At 57.6% G+C, this 11,657-nt stretch overlaps 1 protein-coding gene across 1 annotated transcript in view; it reads right to left on the bottom strand.

The window, feature by feature from the left end:
* MISP (mitotic spindle positioning) overlaps positions 1-10,947 on the bottom strand; it is a 20,936-nt gene extending 9,989 nt beyond the window's left edge. Inside the window, 2 exon segments of the mRNA XM_017885673.1 lie at positions 2,708-3,165; positions 10,851-10,947. Of these exon segments, the coding sequence (XP_017741162.1) occupies positions 2,708-3,111 (404 nt within the window). The 5' untranslated portion in view covers positions 3,112-3,165; positions 10,851-10,947.
* Between the last annotated feature and the right edge of the window lie 710 nt (positions 10,948-11,657).

The following is an 11,657-nucleotide window of genomic DNA, read 5'->3' as shown; positions in this document are numbered from 1 at the left end:
AAAAAAAAAAAAAAAAAAGAAACTAATGCTGGTGATGATGACAAATTGCCACTGTCCTCTTCCTCCAAGCAGAGCTGGTCCTTTGGTCTTTGATCCTGGAGATGACCTCCTGATGGGGATAAAGACGCCAGCTTATATGGCCTCTCCAAGCAGAAGCCCAGAGATAGGAGGGCATCCAGTTTATCATCTTTTACCTGACATCTGCAGGAGACTGAGGAACGGCCAGGGGTGGGGGCAGTAAGGGAGACAGTGCTTGAACCCAGGTCAGGCTTGAGTCCTGCTCGAACCTCCCGTGGCCCTAATAGGGGCTGTCTGATCTCAGCCTGGCCTCTGCAGAGACAGGTTCCAGACTCACCCATTGTTCCTTCTTTCTCTGCCCAGGAGAAGCACTGTCCACTGAATCTTCCGCCGTCCACGCCAGGCTTGAGTGCAGGTGGATGGGGCTGAAGAAGGGAGACTCAGACACGGAGTAACTGCCTGTGATGCCTGTGGGGGGCAGGGAGGGCAGAACACGAGAACATTTGTCAGACCTCTGCTCGGGAGACAGAGTCTCTAGCCAGCAGCGAAGGAGACAGGTGTATGCACAGACAGAGCAGATGACTAGCTGGGAAACTGACAGATTGACCAAAGTAGCCAGTCAGGAGAAATTGGATGCACAGATGTGCTGACATGCAAGGTGAAAAACATTTAAGGTGACACAAGGAATATTTCATATTGATAAAAAGGTGCAATTGTCCAAGAGGATAAACATATATGAACAGGCCAGGTGTGGTGGCTCACGCTTGTAATCCCAGCACTTTGGCAGGCCAAGGCAGGGTGGATCGTCTGAGGTCAGGAGTTCGAGACCAGGCTGGCCAACATGGAGAAACCCCGTCTCTACTAAAAATACAAAAACTAGCCGGGCGCGGTGGCACATGCCTGTAATCCCAGCTACTAGGGAGGCTGAGGCAGGAGAATCACTTGAACCCGGGAGGCGGAGGTTGCAGTGAGCTGAGATCGCACCACTGCACTCCAGCCTGGGTGACAGAGTGAGACTCCATCCCGAAACAAAACAAAGCAAACCACAAAACATATATGAACATTTATGCGCCTAACAACAAGGCATCCAAATCCATAAAGCAAAAGTCCTAAGATAAAGTTGACACTTCTCTCCAAAATCTACATTTTTAATAGACAGACAAACCAGCAGACTGAGGGGATGAACAGTCAGGAGGTGTTGTCTCCCCAACCCCAGCCCTTCCTGACAGCCTCAAACTCCACCTCCCCACCCTCCCCTGCTCCAGCCTCTGCTGCCCTGAGCCAAGCAGCCAGTCCCTGGAGCCCCTTCTCACCAGATGCCTGGGAGGAGCTCCTGGAGTTCTGGTCAGAGTTCTCATCTGGTGTTGGGGAGAAGACCTCTGGGAAGAGAGCATTCCTCCGCTCCTCTGCCACCTCTCGCTCCCGGCGCAGGACACTCTCCCTCTCCCTTTCCAGCAGGTCAGATGACTGGGACTTCTGCAGCCTGAAGGCCGGGGCCCCAGCCACCTCCCAGCCCCAGCCATGGGGAACTTGGGCCTGCTGGGGCTCGTCTGGGGCCCTGAACTGCAGAGGACGCAGGCGGAAGTACTCCCACCTCACGACACCCCTGTTGGCTTGCAGGGATTCCCGAGGAGTCTTTGATGGCTCCTGCTTTGTGCTCAGGGGTTTTCCGGAGGATTCTGAGAGATGCCTCGGGGACATCGTGGCCTTTGGTGAAGTTGTAGCCTTGGCCTCCACTGTGGAGAGGCTGCTGGGCTTGCCAAATGCTCCGAAGGCCGAGAATTCTAGCTGGGGGTTCCCGGGGCTCAGGTACGGCTGGTAGGCATCAGGTGGGATACGGTTTACCTTCCTCAGTTCTGGAGCTGGGTCAGCCGCACGGGCATCTGGGGCCGGACCGAGGATGGAGTCTGAGCTGAGGGCTCTCCGGAGTCCAGGCTGGGGATCCTCCGAGACCCAGTCGGGTGTGGACACCCGGCCCACCTGCAGGCCCTCCCGTCGGTGGTCTTCCTCGCGCTGTGTCTCCTGTACCATGTCCCGCTGCACGTAGAGGGACGGGCGCCCTCTCTCCCGCCGTGGGGTTGTGATCAGGCTCACCTTGGTCAGCAGTGGCCTGGCAGGGATTTCCACCAGCTCCTGGTGGTCAGATCCCCGCCGAAGCCCCCTCTGCTTTCGCAGGTCTGCCTCACGCTCCTGAGCCAGTCGGATCTCCCGCTCGATGGGCGTCTCCTTGGGAGTCTCCGGGGACTCCACTGGGGCCAGGGAGCCAGGGTCATCCACATCTTGGACACTGGCCCAGGTGGGCACGACACGAACCTTGTTCTCTTCCCTGACCACCCCCTTCACCTGGGGCTTGATGGGGACTACATGCCCGTTGGCCAAGTGGGGCTTGTCGAAGGCCTTGGGGGCCTGGCTGACCCCTGGGGATATGCCTGCAGGGGCCCCCCTGGCCAGGGAACTATGAGGGACCTCCTTGTTCGCCTGCTCCAGACTCAGGAACTGCTGTCTTGCTGCCAGGAAGTCAATCTGCTCCCTGTCAACTGTGTTCTCCTCCAGGGGCGTGGACCGAGGTGGGCCAGGGGTCCTGGGGTCTCCGTGGTCAGGGGCGCCCTGGAGCGTGGCCACGGTGCCACTCTTCCTGACTGCCTGGCCCTGGATGATGGCCCAGCGCTCCCGCTCCAGGTCGCATTGCCTCCTGGGGACGGTGTACCCAGCATCCAGGTGGTACATCTTCATCTCCTCGTCCTCCTCGTCCTCTGCGTGGAGGGCCCATGTTGAGCGTCCCTGGTGGGCATCCCTGGCACCCAGGTGGTAAACCTTCAAACCCTCATCCTCCCCGTCCTCCGAGTGGAGTCCCCGTGGGGACGGCTGGCCAGGGTAGGCACGCACGCTGTAGGTCACCCCCAGCCTCCCCACGTCCTGCTGGGCCTTGTGGTCAGTGGACCATGTCTGCGGCTCATTCTGGCCCCAGCCGCTGGCCTCAGGGCCTGTGCACACCAGATGGTATGTGTAGCTGGTGTCTCCATCCAGCACCAGGCCGGTGGCACGGTGTGTCTGCGGGATGCCCAGGATGGGGTATCTGGTCACGCGGTCCATCTCCTCCAGGGTCTTGGCCTCTACCTTCCCGTGGGCTGGAGACCTCTGGGCTCACTGAGGGAGGAGAAGGAAATGATGGCCATCAAGTCAGAGCACCTGGGGAGAGGAACAGTTTCCAGTCCCCCAAAGGGCAAAGTGTCCATCAAATGGCCTTTGTGATTGGTTTAGGGGTGGGTGACACAGTCCAGCCAGTCGCAGCCGCCCATCCTCTAACCTCTGTGATTGGCTCAGGGATGAGGAAGTAACCCAGCCTGGCCAATCAGAGCACCCCATCCTCTGGCCTCTGTGATTGGTTCAAGGATGAATAAATGACTCCTCCTGACCAATCAGAGCAGCCCACCCTCTGGCCTCTGTGATTGGTTCCAAGATGGGTAAGTCACCTAGTCCAGCCAGTGAGAGCGTTTCACCCTCTGGCCTCTGTAATTGGCTCAGAGATGAGCATGTGACCCAGTCTAGCCAATGACATGAGACCCTGAGACTTTACACTTAATGCGGAAGATGGGACCCTGTTCCCGCTGGTCTTGTTAGGCTGATGGGATGAGACAGTGAATTGCTGGGGGCAGAAGTGCCCCCCAACGGGTGCAGCTTGCTTCAGAGCAAGCCCAACACCAACAAAGCATCCTGAAGACTTTTAAGCTCCCTGATTCCGACCGTACCTGAATCTCTGAACGCCCCTGTTACTACCCCAACAACTCGCATTACATGTATCTAACATTTGCAGCCCAATAAAATCAGGGTGCCCTGCCCACCTTATCTCCCAGACACACACCCCTGCCATGTGGAGTCCAGCTCAGCCTTGAGTTTTTGTTTTGTTTTGTTTTTTGTTTTTGAGAAGCGGTCTCGCTCTGTCACCCAGGCTGGAGTGCAGTGGTGCCATCCCGGCTCACTGCAACCTCCACCTTCTGGGTTCAAATGATTCTCCTGCCTCAGCCTCCGAAGTAGCTGGGACGAAAGGCGCCCGCCACCACACCTGGCTAATTTTTGTATTTTTAGTAGAGATGGGGTTTCACCATGTTGACCAGGCTGGTCTTGAACTCCTGACCTTGTGATCCGCCTGCCTTAGCCTCCTAAAGTGTTGGGATTACAGGCGTGAGCCACCGCACCCAGCCTTTTTAATTTTTATTTATTATTTTATTTAGAGATCGAGTTTTGCTCTTGTTGCCAGGCTGGAGTGCAGTGGCACGATCTTGGCTCACTGCAACCTCCACTGGGATTACAGGCGTCTGCCACCGTGCTTGGCCAATTGTTTTTTTTTTTTTTTTTTTGGATTTTCAGTAGAGACGGGGTTTGGTCATGCTGGCCAGGCTGGTCTCGAACACCCGACCTCAGGTGATCCACCCGCCTCGGCCTCCCAAAATGTTGGGATTACAGGCGTGAGCCACTGTGCTGGACTGATTTTTATTTTTATTTATTTATTTTTGAGGTGACATCTTGCCTTGTCACCCAGGCTGGAGTGCAGTGGCACGATTTCAACTCACTGCAACCTTTGCCTCCTAGGTTCAACCAATTCTCCTACCTCAGCCTCCTGAGGAGCTGGGATTACAGGTGCCTGCCACCACGCCCAGCTAATTTTTGTATTTTGAGTAGAGATGAGGTCTCAGCATGTTGACCAGGCTGGTCTTGAACTGCTGACCTCAGGTGATCCACCCTCCTCGGCCTCCCAAAGTGCCGGGATTACAGGCATAAACTATGGTGCCTGGCCTGATTTTATTTATTTATTATTTATTTATTTATTATTTTAAAGACAGGGTCTCCCTCTGTTGCACAGGCTGGAGTGCAGTGGCACAATGTCGGCTCACTGCAACCTCTGCTTCCCAGGTTCAAGCAATTCTCGAGCCTCAGCCTCCTGAGTAGCTGGGATTACAGGCGCCCACCTCCATGCCTGGCTAATTTTTTGTATTTTAGTAAAGACAGGGTTTCACCATGTTGGCCAGGCTGGTCTTGAACTCCTGACCTCAGGTGATCCTCCTGCCTCAGCCTTCCAAAGTGCTGGGATGACAGGAGTGAGCCACCGCGGCTGGCCTCAGCCTGGATCTTTGAAGCCTCCCTGGGTTGTGCCATGTTTATCTGCGTCTCCTGTGCACAGACCCTTTCCATCCTGAGCTCACTCTGAGACTCCTGGTGCGGGATTTTCGTCTGACAATTACAGATGGTCCCTTGCTGAGGGATGTCAAATGGAGAAACCGAGGCCCAGAGAGGGGAAGGACTGAGAGCAACTCCAGTTTCCCGGCTCCCACATCCTGGTTCTCCACCCTGCCCTGCCCAGCTGGACACCTCGTCCCATCTGAGACAACAACCCCGCCTGGGTCTTGTCGCCATAAAGCCAGGATGGGCAAAGGAACGCCGTGGACCTTGTCCTGCTGGGCCCAGGTGGGGCCGTGGAGCCTGCGGGTGACACCCTGACCAGTGCCCTCAGGCTCTCGGCCCTCTCCGAAGCGTCCAGGTTGCTGCGGGGCTCAGTTCCAGGAGCCTTCCCGAAGGTCACACACTGCTCGCACGTTTCTGTGGCTCCTGGCATCTGCAGGGCACAGTTCTCACACTCTGCTCCTGGCCTTAGCACAAAACCCCAAATTCTATGGGCACCTCCACCCCAAACCAGACCCTCCTCTTGTACCCCAAACCAGGCCCTCTTCCTCCACCCCAAACCAGGCCCTCTTCCTCCACCCCAAACCAGGCCCTCTTCCTCCACCCCAAACCTCACCCTCCTCCTCCACCTGCAGCTCTCTCTGCCTCGAGGCCGCCTGTTTCTGCTTCTCCACAGCTTCCTCTGCTGAAGCCCACAGACATCTCATCCAGGAAGTAACCCAGATTGCCCCTCCCACCTCAGCCTCCTGAGGAGCTGGGATTACAGGTGCCTGCCACCACGCCCAGCTAATTTTTGTATTTTGAGTAGAGATGAGGTCTCAGCATGTTGACCAGGCTGGTCTTGAACTGCTGACCTCAGGTGATCCACCCTCCTCGGCCTCCCAAAGTGCCGGGATTACAGGCATAAACTATGGTGCCTGGCCTGATTTTTATTTATTTATTATTTATTTATTTATTATTTTTAAAGACAGGGTCTCCCTCTGTTGCACAGGCTGGAGTGCAGTGGCACAATGTCGGCTCACTGCAACCTCTGCTTCCCAGGTTCAAGCAATTCTCGAGCCTCAGCCTCCTGAGTAGCTGGGATTACAGGCGCCCACCTCCATGCCTGGCTAATTTTTTGTATTTTTAGTAAAGACAGGGTTTCACCATGTTGGCCAGGCTGGTCTTGAACTCCTGACCTCAGGTGATCCTCCTGCCTCAGCCTTCCAAAGTGCTGGGATGACAGGAGTGAGCCACCGCGGCTGGCCTCAGCCTGGATCTTTGAAGCCTCCCTGGGTTGTGCCATGTTTATCTGCGTCTCCTGTGCACAGACCCTTTCCATCCTGAGCTCACTCTGAGACTCCTGGTGCGGGATTTTTCGTCTGACAATTACAGATGGTCCCTTGCTGAGGGATGTCAAATGGAGAAACCGAGGCCCAGAGAGGGGAAGGACTGAGAGCAACTCCAGTTTCCCGGCTCCCACATCCTGGTTCTCCACCCTGCCCTGCCCAGCTGGACACCTCGTCCCATCTGAGACAACAACCCCGCCTGGGTCTTGTCGCCATAAAGCCAGGATGGGCAAAGGAACGCCGTGGACCTTGTCCTGCTGGGCCCAGGTGGGGCCGTGGAGCCTGCGGGTGACACCCTGACCAGTGCCCTCAGGCTCTCGGCCCTCTCCGAAGCGTCCAGGTTGCTGCGGGGCTCAGTTCCAGGAGCCTTCCCGAAGGTCACACACTGCTCGCACGTTTCTGTGGCTCCTGGCATCTGCAGGGCACAGTTCTCACACTCTGCTCCTGGCCTTAGCACAAAACCCCAAATTCTATGGGCACCTCCACCCCAAACCAGACCCTCCTCTTGTACCCCAAACCAGGCCCTCTTCCTCCACCCCAAACCAGGCCCTCTTCCTCCACCCCAAACCAGGCCCTCTTCCTCCACCCCAAACCTCACCCTCCTCCTCCACCTGCAGCTCTCTCTGCCTCGAGGCCGCCTGTTTCTGCTTCTCCACAGCTTCCTCTGCTGAAGCCCACAGACATCTCATCCAGGAAGTAACCCAGATTGCCCCTCCCTCAGAGCCATCATCTGAGCACCTCCTTCATGTACCGAGCACCCATCTTAGGCATCGTCTTTTTTTGAGACGGAGTCTCACTCACTCTGCTGACCAGGCTGGAGTGCAGTGATGTGATCTCGGCTCACTGCAACCTCCTCCTCCCAGGTTCAAGCAATTCTCCTGCTGCAGCCTCCTGAGTAGCTGGGACTACAGGCGCCCGCCACCGCACCCGGCTTTTTAGTCGATATGGGTTTCACCATATTGGCCAGGTTGGTCTCGAACTCCTGACCTCAGGTGATTTGCCTGCCTCGGCCTCCCAAAGTGCAGGGATTACAGGTGTGAGCCACCACGTCCAGCAGGCATCGTCTTTTATAGTTGAGGAAAGGAAGGCTCACTTGAGGACATAGGGACCTCAAACGCTTGAGCTTCTCCTGACTTAAAAAAGCACTGTTGGCCAGGCACAGCAGCTCACGCCTGTAAACCTAGCACTTTGGGAGGCCGAGGTGGGTGGATCACCTGAGGTCAGGAGTTTGAGACCTGGCTGACCAACTTGGTGAATTTCAGTCTCTACTAAAAATACAAAAAATTATCTGGGCATGGTGGCGGTGGCACTGGTAATCCCAGCTACTTGGCAGGCTGAGGTGGGAGAATCACTTGAACTTGGGAGGCGGAGATTGCAGTGAGCCGAGATTGTGCCACTGCACTCTAGCCTGGGCAACAGAGCAAGACCCTGTCTCAAAAGTAAAACAAACAAACCCCCCAAAAGCAGGACTGTTGCTCCCAGGCCCACCAAGGCTATTATTTTGATCGACTGCCTTTATACCAACCAGCAGCATTTTTTTTTAAGAGACGGGGCGGCCGGGCGCAGTGGCTCACACCTGTAATCCCAGCACTTTGGGAGGCTGAGGTGGGTGGATCATGAGGTCAGGAGATCGGACCATCCTGGCCAACATGGTGAAACCCCATCTCCACTAAGAATACAAAAATCAGCCGGGCGTGGTGGCGGGCGCCTGTAGTCCCAGCTACTCGGGAGGCTGAGGCAGGAAAATGGCGTGAAACCGGGAGGTGGAGCTTGCAGTGAGCTGAGATGCACCACTGCCCTCCAGCCTGGGCGGCAGAGTGAGACTCCGTCTCAAAAAAAAAGAGACAGGGGCTTGCTATGTCGCCCAGGCTGGGGTGCAGTGGCATAATCTTGGCTCACTACAGCCTTGACCCCCTGGGCTCAAGCAGTCCTCCTGCGTCAACCTCCCTAATAGCTGGGACCACAGGCATACGCCACCATGCTTGGCTCGTGTTTTAATTTTTTGTAAAGATGGGAGTCTCACTATGTTGCCCTGGCTGGTCTGGAACTCCTGGGCTCAAGTGGTCCTCCCGCCTCGGCCTCCCAAAGTTTGCTGGGATTACAGGTGTGAGCTACCGTGCCCAGCCCCTCAATGTAGTTCTAAAAAGAAAAACTCAGCCCCTCTCTGAACTGGAAAGTGGCATCAAACAGCATAAAGTGGAGAGATTGTGGGGAGCTGTGTTTTAACCAACACGTAATGTGTCATGCAATCTTCCACGCGTATCAAATGTCAGAAACGAAAATAGGGGAAACATTGAAAACCAGGCAGCATTGGTGAATAAATCCCACACAAACAGAACTGGGCTTTCCTCCCAAAGCGTGACGCACAGACGGCTCCCCTGACCTGAGGCCTCCTCCCCCATGGACACCGCCTGCCCAGCTCCCTGAAGGCCTTGCCTTCTCCCATCCGAAACTGTCAGCCCAGGCCTCGCCCTCTCCTGCTGTGGTCACAGGTCAGGATACTTCCTGCAGCCCAGAGTCTGGAATACAGTAGGCGCCTAATACTGACTGAGCAAACACCACTCACCCCAGCTGCTCAGACATGGGGGTCAGGCTCACTGTGGAATGCAGACCGGCCCCATCATGCCCTTCTGGCCCTGAAGGGCTGGGCAGGTCCATGCCCTGCAACCTGGGGCTCCCCGGGGAGGGCGGGTGCAGGAATGTTTGCCGAGTGAGTGGACAGAGGTTTACACAGCGGGATTTATAACCCACATCAGACGTCAACTCTGGGAGAAAGGGAGCCGTCCGCCCAGCCTCAAGCAGGTGCTGGGTCTTCTGGTGGGGTGGGGTGGGGATGAAGGCACGGCATCCTCCGCTCATTCCTCCCCAGTGATTCACTGAAGCCAGCGGGTGGGGCCTGGGTTCCGGCTCTTGGGTTCGAGGCTACTGGGTCCACTCCCCTGCTGCCTGTGCCTCCGTGCCACCCCCCCTCCTTTTTTCTGAGACAGAGTCTTGCTGTGTCACCCAGGCTGGAGTGCAGTGGCGCGATCTCCGTTCACTACAACCTCCGCCTCCCGGGTTCACGCCATTCTCCTGCCTCAGCCTCTCGAGTAGCTGGGACTACAGGTGCCCGCCAGCACGCCCTGCTAATTTTTGTATTTTTAGTAGAGACGGTTTTATCGTGTCGGCCAAAAAACCCCGGATCCACGGTGGCTCTCATGGCTGGCATTCCCCGCTGGAAAGCCCTTGGGGAGCGGCGCTGCCCCTCCGGGGGAAAAGCCCCAGGACGGAAGATGGCCCCTGCAAGGCCCCGCGGTGGTCAAGGACCTCGGCGTCCTGTGACTCCTCCTGCAACGCCTTGGAACTGTTTTTGACTCCGGTTTTCAAGAGAGGGAGCTGAGACCCAGAGAGGAGAACCTGCTCATCTGAGGTCACACAGTGATGACACAGCAAGTGTCTGAAGCCAGTTTTCAGACTTTGCTCCAAATCACCTCCTCCTACAGGAAGCCCCCTGAGTTGCTCCTCCCAGCCCCACCCTGTACCCTGTTGATACCAGAATGAAACTGGGTTTATGGACCCTGGTGCCGCACCTCCTTCCTCATCAGCCAGTTGGCCTCCACTCGAGGGGCAAAGGTTCCCTTGCGGGGCCAGGACTCAGGCAAGGAGGCCATGCAGCAGGGAGGGGCCGGCTCCTCTTTCCCATCCCTCAGGGTTGTAGTCATCCCTGACTCATCTCGGCTCCTTGGGCTCCTGGGCGGAGCTCCACGGCAGACGCTGGGCTGAGTCCCTGCTGGCCGCCCGGGATTCCAGGCTAGAACCTTGCCCCCACTCAAGGACCCAGGCCAAGTCCGCAGCCTCAGCCTGAGGCTGCTTCCACCTGCACTCAGCCACCCCTCCTCCGTGTCCCCAAACCAGCCCCCAGTCCCACGGGGGGTGTTTACTGCCCAGAGCCTTCCAGTCAGGGGCCCGGGAGGACAGATAAGCATCTCTCCAGAAGCCTCTGGAATTCCATAGAGGGGCCCCTTTGACCTCTGACCATGAGGGTGCCAACTCGGCCCCTCCCTCGGAGGGTTCTGGGGTTCGGGGTTCAAAAGCCCCAGCAGAGTTCAGGGACAAGGGCCTCTGCTCTCCCAGTGGGTGCCCTTGAGGCCCCAGAGCACCTGGCGGGGGGGAGCAGAGGGAAGGCGCCCCAGGGGGGCTGCAGGGGCGATGACCTCTCTGGACCCCAGGTGCCCCCAGGCAAGCAGATCCTGCCCACAGACACACGACGCCCCCACGCCAAATGTGGGACCAACCACCTCACACAGGACCCCCGCCCGGCCTGGCTCGGGGCACCCCCAGGCTCACCCTCTGGCTCCTGGCTCCACAGCCTGCAGCCTCAGTTCTGGCGCCTGGATGGGCACAGAGGCCTCCCAGCTCCGCCCTGCCCGCCGGGTTGCCAGGGGACAGAGGCACCACCCAGGGAAGGCAGGTGTGCCCCTCCCCCCCAGCCCCACCTGAGCTCAGGAAACGAAGTCCAGAGTAGGAGGAGGGAGAAAGACGATACCAGTCTGGGCGAGGGCGGGTACCGTGCCCGCTGCCGGCTGCCCTTTCACCCCCAGGGCCTCCACGCGGCCCCGAGGAGCCAGAACTCAGCCGAGACCTCCCTTAGCTGCCTGGCCCTCCCGCTGCTTCTCAGCACCGCTCAGAGACGGTCAGCAGGTGCCCAGGATCACACAGCAGCTCAGCGGCAACAACGGCCTGTGTCTCCTGGGGGGTCGGAGGGGCTGAGTCCCAATCCCATCCGTGCCTTCCGGCCCAGCCCACCCCTTGGGGCAACTCCCCTAGACGGCCTCCTTCTTGCATAACCCAGGCTTGGCAGACTCTGGAGGCAGACTCTCCGTGTGGTCTGGGTTCTGATCCCACCTGACCTCTCTTAACCCTGTTTTCTCCTCTGGGACATGGGGGAACATCACGTCCAGGCTCCCTCACGGCTGCTGGGGGGAATTCCCTAGGCCCCATCCACATAAAAAACTGTATGAGGGGGCCAGGCGCGGTGGCTCACACCTGTAATCCCAGCACTTTGGGAGGCCGAGGCGGGCGGATCACCTGAGGTCAGGAGTTCGAGGCCAGCCTGGCCAACATGGTGAAACCCTGTCTCTACTAAAAATACAA

The sequence above is a fragment of the Rhinopithecus bieti genome, unplaced genomic scaffold, assembly GCF_001698545.2.
Source record: "Rhinopithecus bieti isolate Rb0 unplaced genomic scaffold, ASM169854v2 scaffold_15283, whole genome shotgun sequence".
Classification (NCBI taxonomy): domain Eukaryota; kingdom Metazoa; phylum Chordata; class Mammalia; order Primates; family Cercopithecidae; genus Rhinopithecus; species Rhinopithecus bieti.
Note: the sequence above shows the minus strand (reverse complement) of the source record. Positions and strands in the feature narration are given on the sequence as shown.